Source organism: Cornus florida, unplaced genomic scaffold (assembly GCF_030987335.1).
Source record: "Cornus florida cultivar Cherokee Brave unplaced genomic scaffold, ASM3098733v1 CherokeeBrave_3.0.0_Hap2_Chr02, whole genome shotgun sequence".
Lineage (NCBI taxonomy): Eukaryota > Viridiplantae > Streptophyta > Magnoliopsida > Cornales > Cornaceae > Cornus > Cornus florida.
The window spans coordinates 4,630,775-4,650,333 of record NW_026775572.1 but is presented as its reverse complement, the minus strand read 5'-3'; the positions used below and the strand labels follow the sequence as shown (position 1 = coordinate 4,650,333).

At 33.8% G+C, this 19,559-nt stretch overlaps 1 protein-coding gene, 1 long non-coding RNA gene and 1 pseudogene across 3 annotated transcripts; 1 reads left to right on the top strand and 2 right to left on the bottom strand.

The window, feature by feature from the left end:
* Positions 1-7,744: 7,744 nt before the first annotated feature.
* LOC132293226 (uncharacterized) lies at positions 7,745-9,717 on the bottom strand. The gene is made up of 2 exons (XR_009477800.1): positions 8,189-9,717; positions 7,745-7,978 (listed from the first exon to the last, which is right to left on the bottom strand). It is a non-coding gene; the product is annotated as an uncharacterized LOC132293226 (long non-coding RNA).
* A 4,204-nt stretch (positions 9,718-13,921) lies between these two features.
* On the bottom strand, positions 13,922-19,551 carry LOC132293225 (WAT1-related protein At1g68170-like). Of its 2 annotated transcripts, none has more exons than XM_059790606.1 (6): positions 19,247-19,551; positions 18,872-18,972; positions 18,597-18,654; positions 15,316-15,474; positions 14,270-14,421; positions 13,922-14,123 (listed from the first exon to the last, which is right to left on the bottom strand). In XM_059790606.1, the coding sequence occupies exons 4-6, from the start codon at positions 15,466-15,468 to the stop codon at positions 13,973-13,975; spliced, it is 456 nt and encodes a 151-aa protein (XP_059646589.1). In that variant the 5' UTR covers positions 15,469-15,474; positions 18,597-18,654; positions 18,872-18,972; positions 19,247-19,551; the 3' UTR covers positions 13,922-13,972. The 2 variants fall into 2 exon arrangements, with proteins under 2 accessions (XP_059646589.1, XP_059646588.1); XM_059790605.1 differs by having other exon boundaries at positions 18,872-18,959.
* On the top strand, positions 16,048-17,663 carry LOC132289519 (WAT1-related protein At1g25270-like; annotated as a pseudogene).
* Positions 19,552-19,559: the final 8 nt, after the last annotated feature.

Sequence of the window (19,559 nt, the reverse complement as noted above, 5' to 3'; positions counted from 1 at the left end):
CAAGATCCCAAGAAGTTTTTGGCCCGAAGCTGTAAATTGGAGCATTCATGTATTGAATAGGAATCCCACACTTGCTGTTCAAAACGTAACTCCTGAAGAAACTTGGAATGGACGAAGACCAAGTGTTTAGCACTTCAGAATTTTTGGGTGTATAGCAAATGCTCATGTTCCAGATGAAAAGAGAAGAAAGTTAGATGACAAAGGTGAAAAATGCATTTTTCTTGGTGTTAGTGATCATTCAAAAGCTTACAAATTGAATAATCCTGCCACCAAGAAAATTGTCATTAGTCGTGATGTCATTTTTTATGAAGAAAAGACATGGTCATGGAGCAGCAACACAAGTGGATAACAAATTCCAACAGATTTTGATGGTGGAAATGAAGAGGACACACAGCGACAGCAACAACAAAATATTCCAGCAAATTCAGCTTCTCAGAATATTTAAAATGACGTCCCTACAACTTCTGAAACTTCACCAGCAGTAGCAGAATCTGTTGAACAGTTTGATGTTATAACAGGATCACGTCCTCAACGTGTTAGAAAAAAACCAGCGTGGATGTCAGACTATAAGGTATCCAGCATGATTGATATCGATGATCCACTTATGCATTTTTCCCTGTTTTCAGATTGTGATCCTGTAATTTTTAAATAAGCTGTCAAAGACACAGAGTGGCAGAAGGTAATGGATGATGAAATTGCCTCCATCGAAAAAAATGACACTTGGAAGTTAACAGATCTTCCAAAGGGGCAAAAAATAATTGGTGTCAAGTGGGTTTATAAGACAAAGTTGAAGGAGAATGGTGAAGTTGACAAGTACCAGGTACGCATGGTAGCTAAGGGTTACAAACAAGAGTTTGGTGTGGATTACAAAGAGATTTTTCCTCATGTTGCAACGCGTGACACAATTAGATTGGTGATCGCATTGGCAGCACAAAATTTATAGCCTATCTTCCAATTGGATGTCAAATCGGCATTCTTACATGGAAACTTGGAGGAACAGGTATTTGTTGATCAACCTCCTGGTTATATTGGAAATGAGCATGAAGTGTATAGATTAAAAAAGGCTCTTTATGTATTAAAACAAGCCCCACAGGCTTGGTATAGTCATATTGAGGCTTATTTTTTGAAAGAAGGTTTTCAAAAATGTCCATAGAAGTACACACTTTTTGTTAAAATTGGTGATAAAGGGAAAATGCTCATTATTTGCTTATATGTTGATGATATTCTATTTATTGGCAATGATAGTGTCATGTTTGAAAAGTTTAAGAAGTCTATGATGGATGAATTTGAAATGTCTGGTCTTGGTAAAATGCATTATTTTCTTGGCATCGAAGTGGTTCAGTCTGCTACAGGAATCTTTATTTCTCAAAAGAAGTATTTGAGAGAGATTTTGGATAGTTTTCATATGAAGGATTGTAATCCTGTAAGTACTCCAACTGTGGGTTGAAACTAACCAAAGATCACGGAGGAAAGAAGGTGGATAGCACACTCTATAAACAAATGGTGGGAAGTTTGATGTATTTAACTATAACAAGACTTGACATAATGTACTCTGTGAGTCTAATCAGCAGATATATGGAGAATCCAACAGAGCTGCATCTTTTAGCTGCCAAGAAAATCTTTCGTTATTTGCAAGGAACTGAGGATTTTGGGCTGCTCTACAAGAAGGGTAAAAGGTCAGATTTGATTGGGTTTATTGATAGCGATTATGCAGGAGACCAAGATGATAGGAGGAGCACTTCAGGTTAAGTTTTTATGTTAGGCACAGTGGTTGTTTCGTGGTCATCTAAGAAGCAACCAATTGTCATTTTGTCAACCACTGAAGCTGAATTTGTTGTTGCAACAATTTGTGTTTGTCAAGCTATCTAGCTGAGAAAAATTCTTGAAGAGCTGTATTTCAAGCAAGTGAGTGCTACTACAATTTTTTGTGACAACAGCTCAGCTATCAAACTCTTCAAAAATCCTGTGCTACATGGAAGAAGCAAGCATATAGATGTGAAATATTATTTTTTAAGAGATCTCAGCAGTGATGGAGTGATTGGTTTGAAGTATTGCAAAAGTGAAGATCAACTGGCTGATATATTTACTAAAGCTCTCAGATCTGTTTCCTTTCACAATCTGAGAAGGTTGCTGGGTATTTGCACTTTGGAGAATCCTGCTTGAAGAAAGTATAGCATAATTAAACTGAAGTCCAAAAGCTTTCAGTTTAAGGGAGGTGTTTGCACGTTTAATTTTTACTCGGTCTAAGTTATTCTAGTCCTTAGGAATTTGTTAATAGTGGAGTTGTGTTCAGCAAGTTGGTTTTTATGTACCAAGTTTATAGGAGTTTGTTTTTGCACGTTGTGTAGTGGTGTGTAATGCCTATTTTCATGCTTTTATCAGTTGATGTACTTGTTTATATAAAGGCCATTTGTTTAATGAATTTTATGTAGACCAGAATTGTTTTCTGCTTTATCCTCTTTTAATTGTAACAGGCACAACCACCACCATCCCCACAATTGGTGGCACCACCACCACTATCATCAAATTTATCATCCGAATCACAGAACTTGAAACATTTCGGATCAAAGAGGGACTAAACAGGTACACGGTGGCAACGGGCAAAGAAGCTACAGCTGATGTAGAAAAGCAGAGCCCCGATGGCTATTGTCGGCGTCGGTGACAACGATCGTGTCATGAGAAGGGATGCAATATATGGGATGAGTTCTCTGATCCCAATGAAGAATGTGGGAAATTAGGGTTTCAATGGAGTAGAAGGATGTGGTGTTGTCTGCGTTTCTAATGGTCTTAGATGGTTACGGGGGCGCCGATGGTGGTTGTGAGGTGGGAATGGTGGTAGTGGTTCCGACGATGGGGATGGTGATGCGATGACGGCTTGTGGTTGTGGTGATGGTGCCGCCCTGGTTGTGATGTCAACATTATCATCACCATGGTCTCACAAAGCTTAATTAACATGCTTAGGGACATTTTTTAAATAATAAAAAAAATGTAACAGTATATGGTTGGCTCATGTTTTTGCATGGATAATTTTGTCACTAAAATTATTTGTCAATACAAGTGAGCAGTACGCCCTACTTTAACGTCTCAAACTAACAGAATTAGGGTAACGTGATAACTCTGTAACACTGTTGAGTTTTTAGAAACATATTAAAATTTTATAATAAAAAATTAAAAATAGTGATGATTTTATGATTTTAGCTCAAAACGATAATATAATTCACCTTGATAAACTCTAGACAAAGACAATGAAATCATTCCAAATGTTATTAATACATGCAGTATAAACTCTAGGCTTTTTCAAAGACGATGAGATCATTCCAAATGTCATCAAAATAGAAATTGGGATCCGGAAAAGTATGTGATCCTCGTTTAGAAAGAAATGTGATTTTTTCTAAAATTTTTAGGCTGTTGTGATTCTCTTCAAATAAATTAATCAGTTCTGTTTAATTTAAAATATTTATTTATTTTTCTTATACAAAATTTCAAATTTGTCTCAGTTTAATAATTAATAAGATTATTCTTATGTGTAAAAAAAAAAAAAAAAAAAAAAACTCTCTTTCGATATACTTAGATCTGTTTGGTATGCATTTTGTTTATGCTGTTTTTGTTTTTGGGCGGTTACGATTTTGGTAACAAAAGTATGTTTGTTACAGCTTTATTTTATTTTACATAGTGGTAAAACAATTCGTGAATAGTGGTCCAAAACCAAAACACAAAAAAGTTTTATTTTTTCTTGTTTTGACGACGGTTTATGGCCAAAACCATATTTTGCATATTTTTGTTTTCGACATTTTCACAGTAAAACATTATTTCCAAATGTGTTTTCGATTTTTTTCAAAACACTACTATAACAAAAACACTATTTCTGTTTTAGTTTAAAAAAAAAAAAAAAAACCGCCTAAAACAAAACACATCAAACGGTTATAATTGAAAAGGTTAGTGTTGAAAACTATTACTTATGTTTAACAACTGTGTTTAATAGTCTCTCTCTCTCTCTCTCTCTCTCTCTCTCTATATATATATATATATATATATATATATATTGGAGTAGTGCACTAAAATGATAAAAGAATTGGTGACCCACAGAAAATAGAAGCGTAACAACCAAACAATTGTTCTTTTATGGACCATCTGTCACCTAATACTCCAGACGGGGTTGCTAGGAAATTTCACCAGTATAATCATTTGTAAAGAACTTTACTGTACGCGGGGTTTATGCATTTTTATGAATCTTCTTTTTGCTAGTAACAATACGACGAGCTCATTGTTTGAAATTCACACTTTAACAAATAGGCAGGTGAGCTATATAATTAGCAATTAAAATAGGTTTTACTAAACAATTTTTTTCAAAAATTCATTGTGAAGTTTGGAAATTGTTTATAGTATCTAATTTTTTAGGTACTGACTTAAGGAAAATTGATTTCCCTTTAAAGGCCACCCCCCCACCCCAAATTTGACATAAATTCAAATCATGTGTATTGAATATTTAATTTGTCCCCTTTCTTTTAGATGTCCTTAATGCACCAATATCATACTATTGCTTAATTATCAACCATATTAACTTATAATTTAGATGATATCACATTTTAGATGTCACTCTTTTGTCTTATCATTAATTTATTTGTTAGGCATCCAACTAGAATGACATATCTAACTAATATAGTTATTTAAAATTATTATAAAAAAAAATTAATTTATAGTTCTTATGGCTACGAATCTATAATAAGATACCCAGAAAAATGAGTAACACACTAAAAAAATTGAAATATAAAGTCCAAGTGATCAGACATTTTTGGTATGGAGAGAGACCTTTAATTTAACATTTAGTATCCATTGACTTGGCCGGTGGTATTAGTAAATTGGTATTGGAAAAAGTAAACTATTGCTTAAGAATAAAGTGAACTTATGACGCTTGATAGAAGTGAAAATAATAGTAGTATAGCTATATTTTTCACGCATCCTATGGTTACTAATTGTACTTGCAAGTCTAAAATTTATGATACTTGCAAGTCTAAAATATATGATGATTTAATCACACTAGTCAAGAAATATAATCAAATTTTTTAATTACGAGTCTCAATAATGAACACGTGTCAAAATTTTAAAGGTTTGTACCTTTAAAGAAAATACTATGTAAAAACGTAACCACCAAACAACTGTTCTTTTATGGACCATCTGTCCAGTCTAATACTGCAAGCTAGGAGGAAATTTCACAAGAGTATGAATCTTCTTTTGGTATCCATTGACTTGGCCGGTGGTATTAGTAAATTTGCTATTGGAAAAAGTAAAACTATTGCTTAAGAATAAGGTGAACTTATGACGCTTGATAGAAGTGAAAATAGTAGTATAGCTATATTTTTCAGGCATCCCATGGTTACAATTTTTCAAGTGCTAATTGTATTTGTAAGCAAAAACAGCAATTTTTTTACTACTCGGCTTTTTTGCATATTACGCAACAAAGAGAAATGTAGATTATTCAACAAATATACACCACATTACAACAGTATTCTACATGTGTTCAAATTGAAAAAAAAAAAAAAGAAAGAAAAAAAAATCCCTAGATTAAGTTAAAAAATCCCTAGATTAAGTTTTGGAGGTGATAATCAAATATGATGATTTAGTTTTAGGAATAATGTATTCCAATTTCCAAAAACTAATATCATTTACGTTTTAAAAAACAAGCACGGCTTACTCACCTCACCTCACGGGAATTCAAACACTCACATCTCCACAAAATCGGGAACTCGTTCAAACACTCACATCTCCACAAAATCGGGAACTCGAACACTCAAATCTCCACAAAATAGGAGATGAACTTATAACATCTACGCTAAAAACCTATTGATATCTACTTTTTTTATTTTAAGACAAAAGAATCATACAATTTATGTTTTGTCTCAGATTCAAACCCTTTTTCTTCTTTCATTTGCCTTTCCAGTATTTGGGATGTATATTGAATCTTACTGGAAGCAATATATATTATGAAACTGTACATAGAAGCTAAGAACATCCTCAAAATTCGCATATGCATGTGCTGGTTTTGTCAATGCTACCTATTTTCTTTATTATAAAAAAGGTTTGGTTGGTTTAAGATATTTGAGATTATTTATGTCCTCATGTAGATTGTACCCATAAAGTCCCCACAAGAAGGATCATCTTTGAAGTTAAAACCACAAAGTTTCCATTCCTTTCTTTTTCCCATTGGTGGGTGGGGCTGGGGTGTGAAAGAGACAAATTTCAAAAGTGGGGAGGGATGGAGTATGGATACAGAACTCTTGGATGATGGCAAATTCTTACACCACAAATATCCAACCAAAAAAACGACGAAAAAAAGAAGACGAGGACATTGGAAAATAAAGAATCGCCATAATAAAACAATAACATTAAGCTCCATTACATATAAGCGTTTTTTAATAATAATAATAATTATTATTATTATTTAAAGGTTAAAACAAATACACACAATTATTATACTCACAGTATGCTCTTTACGAAGTTCATCATCATACCATCGTAAGTAGAGGAGGAGTAGATGATTAAACTTTCAAGAAACTGATTGCGGCTTCAAATAAAAAGTAGATCACTTTGAGGACCATCATCAATTATTTGCCATCACAGCGGTGACAGGTCAATGATTGCGGAAACTATAAATTGATGTTTATATCAAAGAAAATGAAAAGCATAAAACAAGGTTCAAATCTGAGATTTAAGTTGATGCGAAATTGTTGAATAATCCTTGACAAGCAATTACTCTCAAAATCCTGAGATGCACTTCAAGCCCATTGACCACACAATCCTTAACAAGCAGTACTCACAATCTCTTATGTGGTTATCTATATATATATATATATATATACACACACACACCTAAAATTTATGCAAATTGTCGCTTGAATTAAAATTTCAATATTCTATGGACAAGCATTTATTGCGTCGTTCTTTCTTAAAACTACAGAATTACCCATTAAAAAGTGGTAGGTTTTCAAAAAAATAAATTAAGTAGATAATGGCAGAATATATCACATCTATGGTCTATCTAGTATATAATCCATAAAGTTTCATTGCCCTAAAATTACGTAATTTGGCGAACACCAGAACATTAAATTATCTATTACTTCAAATTATCCATCACAACAGAGCAGTAGCAAGGGGAGAAAGAGGTGCCAGGGGCTCCAAATCTGTTACCATCACATTCTAATAGACCACCAATCTTTTAACTGCCCAGTTCTTTATTTATTTTTCCTGACAAACTAGGGGGAGGAAGGGGATCTCGAAAACAGGCACACTTGTTTGGGAAGCTGGGCACTCTACCAATCAGGCCAGTGCTAATGCCCTTTCTAAAATGGGTTGCAACACGATGACTTCTTGCCCAAACATGCTTAACCGCAGAGTTCTGTTAGAATCCAGTGAATTAGTGTTGGTATAAATTCACCTGACCAGTTTTTCAAGTCATTACCATCATGTTCACGCAAAGGCAACCAACCACCAGTTATGCTCTCCTTCAAAAAAGCAAACCAAACCAAACCCGAAGTGTGTCCAATGAGAGGAGAGTGCACACACATTTGCAAGGTTTTCCCATTCCGGCTTACAAATTTTTTGATGCTTCTTTTGTTTCCTATTTATTTACACCAAAAAGTAGAATAAAATAGAATACAACAACATTTATCTACTATTGCACAAAGGGTAAAAAAAAAAAAAAAAACATCATTCTTGTTCTAAATTAGTGCTGGCATGAGTATGTATGGAAGCACAAACAAATTAATGAAAGCTCAATTGCACAATTCGCATGTGTCTACGCATGCACAAATCTGGCACATTACTCATACAAATTATGTTCCAAATATTTTTAAATACATGAGAAAGACAACAAATATAATGTAGCATTCTTAATTAACAAAAGAATACTCTAGAAAACATACCTATCTTTTTCAGACACTACTACTCCATTGAGATTTTTCTCTCTTCCCAACAAGTAAACCTACAACTCGAGAGAAAAAAAGAAAAAAAAAAATTTGAGTATTTTTATTCATGACTTAAGATGAATAAAAAGAACAACCATACAAATAGAGAACTTTGCTCAAAATGATTTCAAATAGTACATAAAATCAGAAAAACAAACAAGTCATTATAGGCCTTAAAACGCCAATAAAGAAAGAAGAAAAGCATGAATAGTAGTGAAATTAACTACCTGATATTGACTGAGGCGGCATATTGCTCACCCTTTGATTGGTAGTTGTCTCATAACAACCATGGTCTAAATGAAACAGTTTTGATACTTCAAAACTTTTTGAGCTTGTTTGCTTTTCTTTGAGATGCGAGAAGACCAGCGTTGTCCATGTAAAGTCTAGGTAGTTGATCTCTGACGCCGAAGACTTGAAGAGTAGTGGTAGGATCCTTTAGTATTATGAAATTTCCAATTCAATCTCTCTCAAGTCTTTTACCGCGAAACATAAAAAATTAATTCTATCCCCCGGCTTCATGAGGGAGCCGTGGTGCCTCATCAAATGCAGTTTTTCACTATTAAACAAAATATATATATATATAGAAAAAGAAAAAAAGAAAAAAAAAGGTAAAATAAATAAATATATTTTTTGATAAATAAGGTAAAATAAATAAATATACTTATAAGTATATTTATTTGAGATGCGAGAAGACCAGCGTTGTCCATGTAAAGTCTACGTAAGTGATCTCTAAAGCCATGTGAAGCACCGACACGGCAGTGAAGCTCCTCGTACTGGTGTCGGACACGGACAAGCGTGTCCAAGGGCTGGACACGTGTCCGACACCCCTTTGAGCGTGTCCTGTATTTTTTAATTTTTTTAATATATTGAATACGGCACGACACACCGGAGGACACGCCAAAAAGGAACAAGATGAAGAGGGTCGCGCCGGAAGACACGCTGGAGAGGAAGGAGATGAAGAGGGATATTGCGATGAAGATCTGTATAACAGTTGATGTGGGTATATGTCGAAATCATATATGTGTGATTATATATATATCAATTAAAAGAGAAAAGTTTGTAAAGAAATAATAGGGATGAGAAGGGACCACCAAAAGAAGGAAGCAGAGGGTCATGAATCAGTGAGATGAAGAGATAGAGGAAGGATTAAAGTGGCGTGATGCAGAGGCATCGAGATCGCATCTTATCAGCGGACATACCAAGGCCAAAGAAGACACGCTTCTTTTGGATCTGTTTGGCAACAAATAATGTGTTTTGTTGAATATATATATAGTATGTTAATGTAATTTAGGCTACGAATCTTTTAAAAAATATATAATCTATGTGCTTGAACTAATTTAAATGTGTTTGGTTTATTATAAATATATAAGAAAGTGTGCAAAAGTTAAGTTTTTTATAGATAATAAAAAATAATATTATTATTTTATTGCCGTGTCCGTGTCCGTGTCCTATTTTTTTCACATTTGCCGTATCGCCATATCCGTGTCGTATCATATCCGTGTCTCGTGTCCGTGTCCGTGCTTCATACCTGAAGCCAAAGACTTGAAGAGTAGTGGTAGGATCCTTTTGTATTATGAAATTTCCAATTCTCTCTCTCTCTCAAGTCTTTTACCGCGAAACATAGAAAATTAATTCTATCCCCCGGCTTCATGAGGGAGCCGTGGTGCCTCATCAAATGAAGTTTTTCACTATTAAACAAATAAAAAAAATCAATCAAATATATATAAAGAAAAAATAAGGTAAAATAAATAAATATACTTACTAAGTAGATGTACCATCGCCAACGTCTGATGGCATGGTTTGATCATTGAAGATAACATTTCGGATCAATCGTATCTTCATTATGCCCATTATCCATTCTGTTTTCAGTGGGAATCCATAACTCTGCTATGTTTCCAACAATGTATAAGTCCAGTCTTTTGTACTAAAAAAACCCAAGCTCTTGTAACTGGAGAACAAGTGAGGTTAGGCCCCTAAAAAGAAAAGAAAACCATTAATAATAATCATAAGTATCTATTATAATTGTAATAATTAAACTACTACTTGTATACTTGAACAATCAAAAGAGAGAAGTCGCAAAATTGCAACAGATTATGCTTAAATTTGTGGAGGGTGAAAAAACCTTCATCGACAGCCACATCTAAGAATTTATACTAAGAGTTGAAACGAACAATAGCCATAACAGACAAAGATACTACCATTCCTTCATTTAAAAAAACAACTATTTGAAAGCCACATAATTTGTCCCATCAAACAACTCAATTCAACCCAACAAAGACTTGTCTGAACTTTTTAGAGTTAGCCACATGAACCATGTTACTCTATTAAACTCTTTAGGGACACAAATCCAATTGAACTTTGTATAAACATCTCCCTAAGTGCCCCTCCATGTGCCAAAGTTTAAAAATGCTACTTGGCAAATGATGCACTGTAAAGTTAAGGCTCATGACAAACCCACTAGTTTGGGACAACAATTACTCCCTCCGTCCCAAAATACTTGTCCATCTTTATATTTTGGGATGTCCCAAAAAACATGTCCCATTCCAAAATTGGATGTACTATTTTTTATAACATTCCCAAACTATCATTTTAACTAAACAAATGCACTAATTACGGAGCAAATTTTTGTCTTTTAACAAAGGCATATTTGAAACTTCACACTTATCAATACATTAAAAAACTATTAAAACTCCACTACTATAAAAAGTTGGATTCCCCAAGCAGGACATGTATTTTGGGACAGAGGGAGTAACATTTAGAATAAAACATAAATGAGAGATTTAGGCTTCTTGATTATTATTATTTTTTAAAATGGCTAGTATAATCTTAGCATCTGAACACAAGAGTTCATGGTATTAATTCATAAGATTTCACCACGGAATGGCATGAGTACAGACTTGTAATCATATCATATTTAAGAAAGCCTAACACAACAAAAGTGAACATATACCTGCGTGTGTGAGCAGTCACAACCTGTGGGTTGAAATATTACCAAGGCTGAGCTCAGCCACTCCAAACCTATATCAATGTCTGTTGGGTTGAAATAATCATATACGAGGTTATGCTTGCCTGTCAGGTCTAAAAACTAAATGGCTAGATCCTTTTTAACTATAATGTACATTGGACAACTATTTTACAGGCCTTCCCTGTAATGCCAACTTCTTACCTATAATGTGCAGAGGACAACCATCGTGCTGGTTTTTCACTTACAAAATTGAAAACCTCCAAATACATCTAAAAGTGAAGATTTCAAAACAGTAGTGAAACACAATGCCCCAATATCCCATGCTTCATTATGTGCTATGAAAAATGGAAACAAGTTCTGCCAAATCTTCCTTAGATTTCACAAATGAAAAATTCACAATCTACTCTAAAAAGGAACTTATTAGGCAAATTCCCCTTGTACAGCAAAACATGGGCAATATTATCTGCAGTCAGCACTTGGTATCCTGCACATCTAAGCGTCCATTAGACGGAAGCTACCAACTTAAAGAGTAATTGAGAAAATCATTCCCTTTAGAATCCAAAATTCACAACTAGGTAATCATTTATTTAACAAAAAAGGTAAAAACTTTAACCTATAAGAAATTGGTAAGAAACTGAATTTCTTGATTCTGTATGTTAAGATGGGACTCAAACGTCATGCACGTTTTCTTCTTTAAAATGTTCAGGAAATTTTCAGTATTATGAAAGTTTTACTCTACTTGCAAACCAAACATAAAAATCACTATCCCTACCTTTCTTGAAAGTTTTACGTTTGGTGGAGTACCATATTTTAGCTGGTATCTTCTTTCAATCTCTAACATCTATTACTGCTTGAAAAGATAAATTTTTCAACCCTGTGAATTCACAAAAAGTACAAAGAACATATGCACGTGAGCACGTAAATACACAACGGAAGATCTAGTGCTGAAGGGGTACCTACCTAGACATAAATTTAGTTATACTTATTCCTTACATTAGCATTACTGAATCATATCAAGCTAAATGATATGAAATAAGTCAAAGCCCCTTCAATACTGATAAAAGAGATCCAATGAAAATCTGTCAATCAGACTTCTCAGTTTGGAAAGTGTCCGAACAGGCCAACAGCATCGAGTGAAACTCGATATATCTTAAATTTCAAAATATTACAACTCAAGTAGTAAAATTCCCAATTATAACAATAGCAGAAGAAAAACTGATCAACAAACATTCTTAAATCTAATGTCATTGAATATCTTCATCATCTCTTACAAATTGCTTCATAGAAAATGCCAAACCAATGAGTGCATCACCAAGTACTGGTGAAACCGCTGAATGTTAACTAGAATAAAAGTATTAACCATGTCACTATTTTAAACCTAGCTATTAAAAACCATTTTGAAATCCTAAACGATTCTGTAGAGGAAGGAGGTGTTAATACCCAGGTGCAAATCGAAAAGTAGGTCTGCAGGGATAGTGGGAACCAGGATGGGGGAACAAAATGAGAAGGAAAACAGTGAGTGCAGTTCTACACAAGATTCCCAAGGGAAGTCTATCTCACCTAATGGGTGGAGATGACCTCTACTCAAACCTCAGCAACCAACAATATCAGTTTGGTGGTTTCCAGAATCCAAAGATATCCAAAGATAGTTTGTTCAGTTCCCCATTTTTAAAAAATTTCTTTCTTGTTTCCCCATTTTTAAACCATTTCTTTCTTGGTATTCTTATACCTATATTTGCAAAAAAATTGAATGATGGTGTATATTGTTGTGTTTATACAAACATAAAAACAATATGATGAACCAACAAGCGGTTGTTGCAGGTCATAATACCTGTGAGACTTGAGATGTGTATGATGATTGTGGGACAACTTTTTTAGGTCCTCCAGGGTTATGGAGAAATTGGTGTATCAGTTTATTGTAACAAGACCTTTGTTGTATCCATTTGTTTCCCAGTGAAAATTTGGGTTTTTTTTGGGTAACAGAAACACATTGCTTTAGTTTGGGAAGTAGAAATTAGAGAACTGTTTTAAATGATAATGAACTTCTTAACTTTTTTGCATAACTGATCACCTGAATTTCTTCAATGTTTCAGTGTCTCCATGTAAAATTTCCTTCACATCATAATGTTGGAAATGCCTGAAAGTTACTCTCATGGTCAACAATTTTTGTCATTCAATTGCTATCCCAGTTTTTGGGTAGAAAATGAGTGTTTCCCTAATTTTTTAATTTGATTATGGTCCAATCAAAAGGCCAAGAAAGTTGTAATCTAAGGCCATAAGACCTGGTCATGGTTTATTTAATGCTGGTTATTCAACAAAACTAGTAAATAACGCATTGGTCAGAAATTCTCCATTTTTCAAAAAATTTCTTTCTATTTCAATTTTAAGACATTTTGATGTTCCCAAATTGGCTTAACTATATTTTGAGGAGTGACGTTTGACACAAATTCTCTTGTTGAATTTTCCGACACTAGTGTTCAAATATAAAGCAAATGATCTCTCTTTATCCTTCCCCAAGTAAACCATCTAAGACCTGGTGTAATTCTTTTTTGTTTGACAAAAACGTGAAAAATAAAGGTGAAGTGAGCCGCAAATATATTTCTTTCAAAGAAACATCTAAAGAAAAACAAAATTTTAGTATTATATACTAATATTATTTTTCTATCAAAGATTTCTATTTTTATTTTGGTAATTACCTTTTATTGCTAATGGTAAAATTAAATATAGAAACTAAAAATAAGGTGAGAGTGGTTTTGTGTTAAAAGGAAAGGATATAGGTGGGTTTGAAAAATAACCATTAGATTTAATCTAACGGTCCATATAGAAAGTGTGGATTAATTTTCTTGTTCCACAGGAAGCAAGAGATCAAGACTATATATATATATATATATATATATAATCATAGTCGGCATGGAGTAATTACACATATCAAAAAATATTTTTGGCTTTTGCTCTTTCGTTTTTGTGTATTAGGGACGCATTCCCCTTTTGAACGTTTTTCTAATATATTTTTACTTATAAAAAAAAAATGGAGTAATTACACATATCAAAAAATTATACATGCGTAATATATTTTGTTGTTGCTTTCTTCTAATGATCGGTGATCGGATGACATGAGAACATTCTTCTTCATCTCTTTGCCTTTTCCCCATAACATCGCGTACAATCCGCAAAATATCAGTACGGCTCCTAGTATGCTATTAATAAAAAAATTGCATGTTAAATGAATTCATGTCATCCAAACAAGACCTTAAGAACTAGGGTTGCATATGTTAAGTGAATTAATAATAAATTAGTGAAATCCAAACAGAACTTTAGAGGGTGGTAAGAGGCATGCACATACCTTCCCAAGTGTAGCTTCTCATCCAAAAGCAAAGAACATGCTATTGCTACAAGCACAAGAACCAAAAGACTAAAAATTGATGCAAAAAGTGGGCCCCTCATGCGTACACACCATGCAGTGAGAGTAATCGTTAGTCCTGAAGCTACAATTCCCTGCAATGTCACAATTTCACGAAAACATGTAAATTTAATCATCACAAAAACAAACTAATTAGGATATTAAACAGAACCAGTTTGATTGGAGAACTAATTCGGCCAATTTGATTTTAAATTCATTTTATTGAGTAACTATAATTTAATTTAGAATAATGATTTTTAAGGATTGAATTTCGTATTTATCGAATTCAATTTATGTGAGTGAGGTGATGAGTCACACTATATGATGTTATCATGACGTGATATGATCAAGACCCACAATTCATCACACATAAATTGAATTAGGTAATTGTGGAATTCGGTTTCTAAATCACTACTCTTTAATTTAAAATCAAAATTTTAAAATCATTCGGATAGATTTCTCTAATCCAGGTAATGATAGTATTTTAAGCTGAGCTAAATTTACTATATTAGAATTTTTTTAATTATTCATATATTATATGGATAGAGTAGTGATACACACACCGAACACTTGCAGTGAATTGCCTAATCGAATAATTTTTAATTAGTTATTTCTACCAAATACAACTAAGTGAAGGGCTCCACTTCCTTATTTGTTGCATAATTGATCAATTAAAAGAGAAGGTCTAGCAATTCATTGCAACTATTCGGTGCAAGAATCATTTTCTATATGGATAAGATCAATATGTGCCTCTAAGCATGAGGAGGAAACTCCTCCTTACGATTGGTATATTAATATCACTGCACTATGTTTTTCATTATTTTATAACAATAAAAAGTAGATTAAAAAAGAAAATAATAACAACTAATGATCATATACGAATTCAAATATGAACCTAACAATAAAATACATTATGAATTTTGATTTAAAATTTCTTTTGAAATCCCTATGTTCATGTCCACCAATTAGAAAGGCAATGAAAAACATACCGAGTAAAATGTTGTGGCTAGTCTAATGTTCCAACCCAACTTCCATCGACTCCAATCTCTCTCCATGCAAAGGGCAAAACCAACGGCTTGGATTGCCCCCATCACAGAGATCAAAGCGGCGGTGGAGTAATGACAAGAATACCTCTGCAACATCTTAGCCTGGCCAACAAATAATGTTACAAACCATGAAAATAGATATGTCAGTAGAGGGCAATATGGGAATATTTCAAAACAAATTTTCGCAAACATCATTACCTGGATGATCAACCAAGCGAGACAATTGCACACAACCAAAAAAACAACCAACACTCGATTACCAAACACTGGGTGCCCTGTGCTGCCACGTGTCCACCATAATTATGATGCAAAAGGTCAAGATTCGTTGACCAGATGTTTATTTCAACTCCCTTGTAAAAAGTGAGCAGCATGGCCCGACCTACCCCTATTACTATCCCCACCAACTTTGTTTTACGTGCAGTTATACCCAATCCCAACTTCTCCAACCTGGACCCCACATGTAATCCAAATAAACTGCTATCATTTAATAGTAATATATATATATATATATATAGGCACCTACCAAAATGATATCGCCATAAAAAAAAAACTGAGTAACACATTTGCTTATATGTGTCTTAATTTCTATATACATATATTTGTGATGGCCATATCATTTTGGTAGGTGCCTATATAATGTATATATATATATACACACACACACATTACTATTAAATGATAGCCATTTTATTTGGATTACATGTGGAGTCCAGGTTGGAGAAGTTGGGATTGGGTACAGCGGCAGGTTAAGCAAAGTTAGTGGGGATAGTAATAGGGGTAGGTGGGGCCATGTTGCTCACTTTTTACAAGGGAGTTTAAATAAACATCTGGTCAATGAATCTTAACCTTTTGCATCATAATCATGGTGGACGCGTGGCAGCACAGGGGGACCCAGTGTCTGGTAATCGAGTGTTGGGTGTTTTTTTGGTTGTGTGCAGTTGTCTCGCTTGGTCACTGTGGTTGATCATCCAGGTAATGATGTTTGCGAAAATTTGTTTAGAAATATTGCCCTCCACTAACATATCTATTTTTATGGTTTGTAACATTATTTGTTGGCAAGGCTAAGATGTTGTAGAGGTATTCTTGTCACTACCCCACCGCCGCTTTGATCTATGGGGGCAATCCAGGCCATTGGTTTTTCTCTCTGCATGGAGATTCCTTTTGCATCATATTATTACACCAATCGTAAGGAGGAGATTCCTTCTCTCATGTCTCAGAGGCACATATTGATCTTATCCATATAGCACATGAATAATTAAAAAAATTCTAATTTAGTAAATTTAGCTCAGCTTAAAATACAATCATTACCTGGATTAGAGAAATCTATCCGAACGATTTTAAAATTTTGATTCTATATTAAAGAGTATTGATTTAGAAACCGAATTCCACATTTACCTAATTCAATTTATATGTGATGAATCATATAATGGGACTCATCAGTCATCACCTCTCACATAAATTGAATTCGATAAATACGGAATTCAGTCCTTAAAAATCATTATTCTAAATTAAATTATAGTTACTCAGTAAAATGAATTTCAAATCAAATTGGCCGAATTAGTTCTCCAATCAAACCGGTTCTTTTCAATATCCTAATTAGTTTGTTGTTGTGATGATTAAATTTACATGTTTTCGTAAAATTATGATATTGTAGGGAATTGTGGCTTCGAGACTAACGATTACTCTCACTGCATGGTGAGTATGCATGACGGGCCCACTTTTTGCATCAATTTTTAGTCTTTTGGTTCTTGTGCTTATAGCAATAGCATGTTCTTTGCTTTTGGATGAGAAGGTACACTTGGGAAGGTACGTGCATGCCTCTTACCACCCTATAAAGTTCTGTTTTGATTACACAAATATATTATTAATTCACTTAACATATGCAACCCGAGTTCTTAAGGTCTTGTTTGGATGACATGAATTCATTTAACATGTAATTTTTTTATTAATAGCATAGTAGGAGCTGTACTGATAGTGTGCGGATTGTACGTGGTGTTATGGCAAGGTCTTTGCTTTTGGATTAGAAGCTACACTTGGGAAGGTACATGCATGCCTCTTACCACCCTCTAAAGTTTTGTTTGGATTCCAAAAATATATTATTAATTCACTTAACATATGCAACCCTAGTTCTTAAGGTCTTGTTTGGATGACATGAATTCATTTAACATGTAATTTTTTTTATTAATAGCATACTAGGCGTTGTACTGATAGTGTGCGGATTGTGCGCGGTGTTATGGGGAAAAGGCAAAGAGATGAAGAGGAATGTTCAACTCGTGTCATCCAATCATTAGAAGAAAACAACAACAAAAATAACAGGATTAGTAGCTACGCGATAGATGCTAATTAATCCCAAAACCGTTCCATAAGAGATGAATATCAAATATGAATGTCTAGACTATATATGTGTGTGCTTTTATACATGCGTAATATATTGTTTTGGTTTGGATGTTGTTTTATGTCAATTTTGTTCGAAATCTGAGCGATGGACAATTAGTTTTTAACAACGATACGTTTGACCTTAAAATGTTGTTTAAATCTCCAACATGCAAGAGGGTGGACTGTTAGATACATATTGTTTATTTAGTGCTGGTTATTCAACAAAACTAGTAAATAATGCATTGGTCAGCAATCACATTTTATCCACAAACCATTAGAACAGGCTTAGAAAAACAAAGTACGGAATCGATACAATAACTGCGTAACAAAAATAAAATGTGTTAAAGAGAATTTTAAAATATTTGTTTGCATGCGTATTAGGGTATCATTCTCTCAAGTATCTCTGTATTCAAGAGAGCACTATCCACACTTAAAAAAAAAATTATTACTAACTTAGTGTATGTATAGTTAAATCAAGCGTGCGTCCAATGAGAGGAGAGTGCAGGCACTCATTTTTTCCCATTCCGAATTACTGCATCTAAACCACCACCAAATTTATTGTTGTTTCCTATTTATTTCCACAAAAAAAGAAGAATAAAATGTAATAACATTTATATAGTTGCACAAAGAAAAAAAAACATCGTACTTATTCTAAATTAGTGCAGGCATGAGTATGTATGAAAACAAAAACAAAGTAATGAAAGCCCAAATGTGGATGTGTCAATGCATGCACAAATGTGGCACATTAGTCATACAAATGATGTTTAGAATATTTTCAAATACACGAGAAAGACACAAATACAATGTAGCATCCTTAATTAACAAAAGACCAGTCCCGAAAAACATACCTATCTTTTTCCGACACTACTCATCCCATTGAGCTTTTTCTCTTCCCAACAAGTAAACCTAAAATTTGAGAATTTTTTTTAGAGTATTTTTATTCATGACTTATGCTAGCCTCACAATTATAAGAACACATAACATATTAATAACCATACAGCTAGAGAACTTTGCTCAAAATGATTTCAAATAGTAGATAAAATTGGGAAAACAAACATGTCATTATAGACCTTAAAACGCCAATTAAAGAAAAAAGAACATGAATAGTAGTGAAATTAACTACCTGAGGACCGAGGAGGCATATTGCTTGATGACCCTTTTCTGTTGTAGGCCAAACAAAACTAAAGGAGCAACTTGAGGATCAAACAAGACTGCAAATAAAAACTATTATTGACATAATTAAATAAAGCACCTAAAATAGATTAAGCGACATACGAATTAAAAATCTGAATTACTAATGAAATAGATAGATAACTTGAAGATTCAGAGGCATATGCCTGATTTTATCCACAACAAAACCAAAAAATTAAAAAAGACAAAAGGGAAATTTAGGGTTTCTATTGACATGGATCTGAAACAACTAAAGAGGAATGAACAGATGTTAAGTGAAGGAAAATTATTGAAGAAGAGAGGGCGAGTCTGGTGAGATGATACTTACTCCGGCCGTTCGAAGGATATCTTCTTCGTATCTTCTTCCGTCGTAGGATTTGAGACAGAGACTTAGAGACGGAGATGATCTTCCTTCGACCGTTTAGTGTGAGTGTGGCATGGAGATGGAGATTTTAGGGTTAGGGTCTGAGTGTCTGAAATACACTGATGAGGCGTAGAGTGAGCGGCGCGTGAATCACAGTCAATAGAACTGAGAGCTAAGCTCATGTATATTTTTGCGAGGTTTTATGTCGAAATGAGATAACGTTATTTCTCTAATTTGACCAAACGTCCCGCGGTAGTACAATGTTATTTTCTCTAAT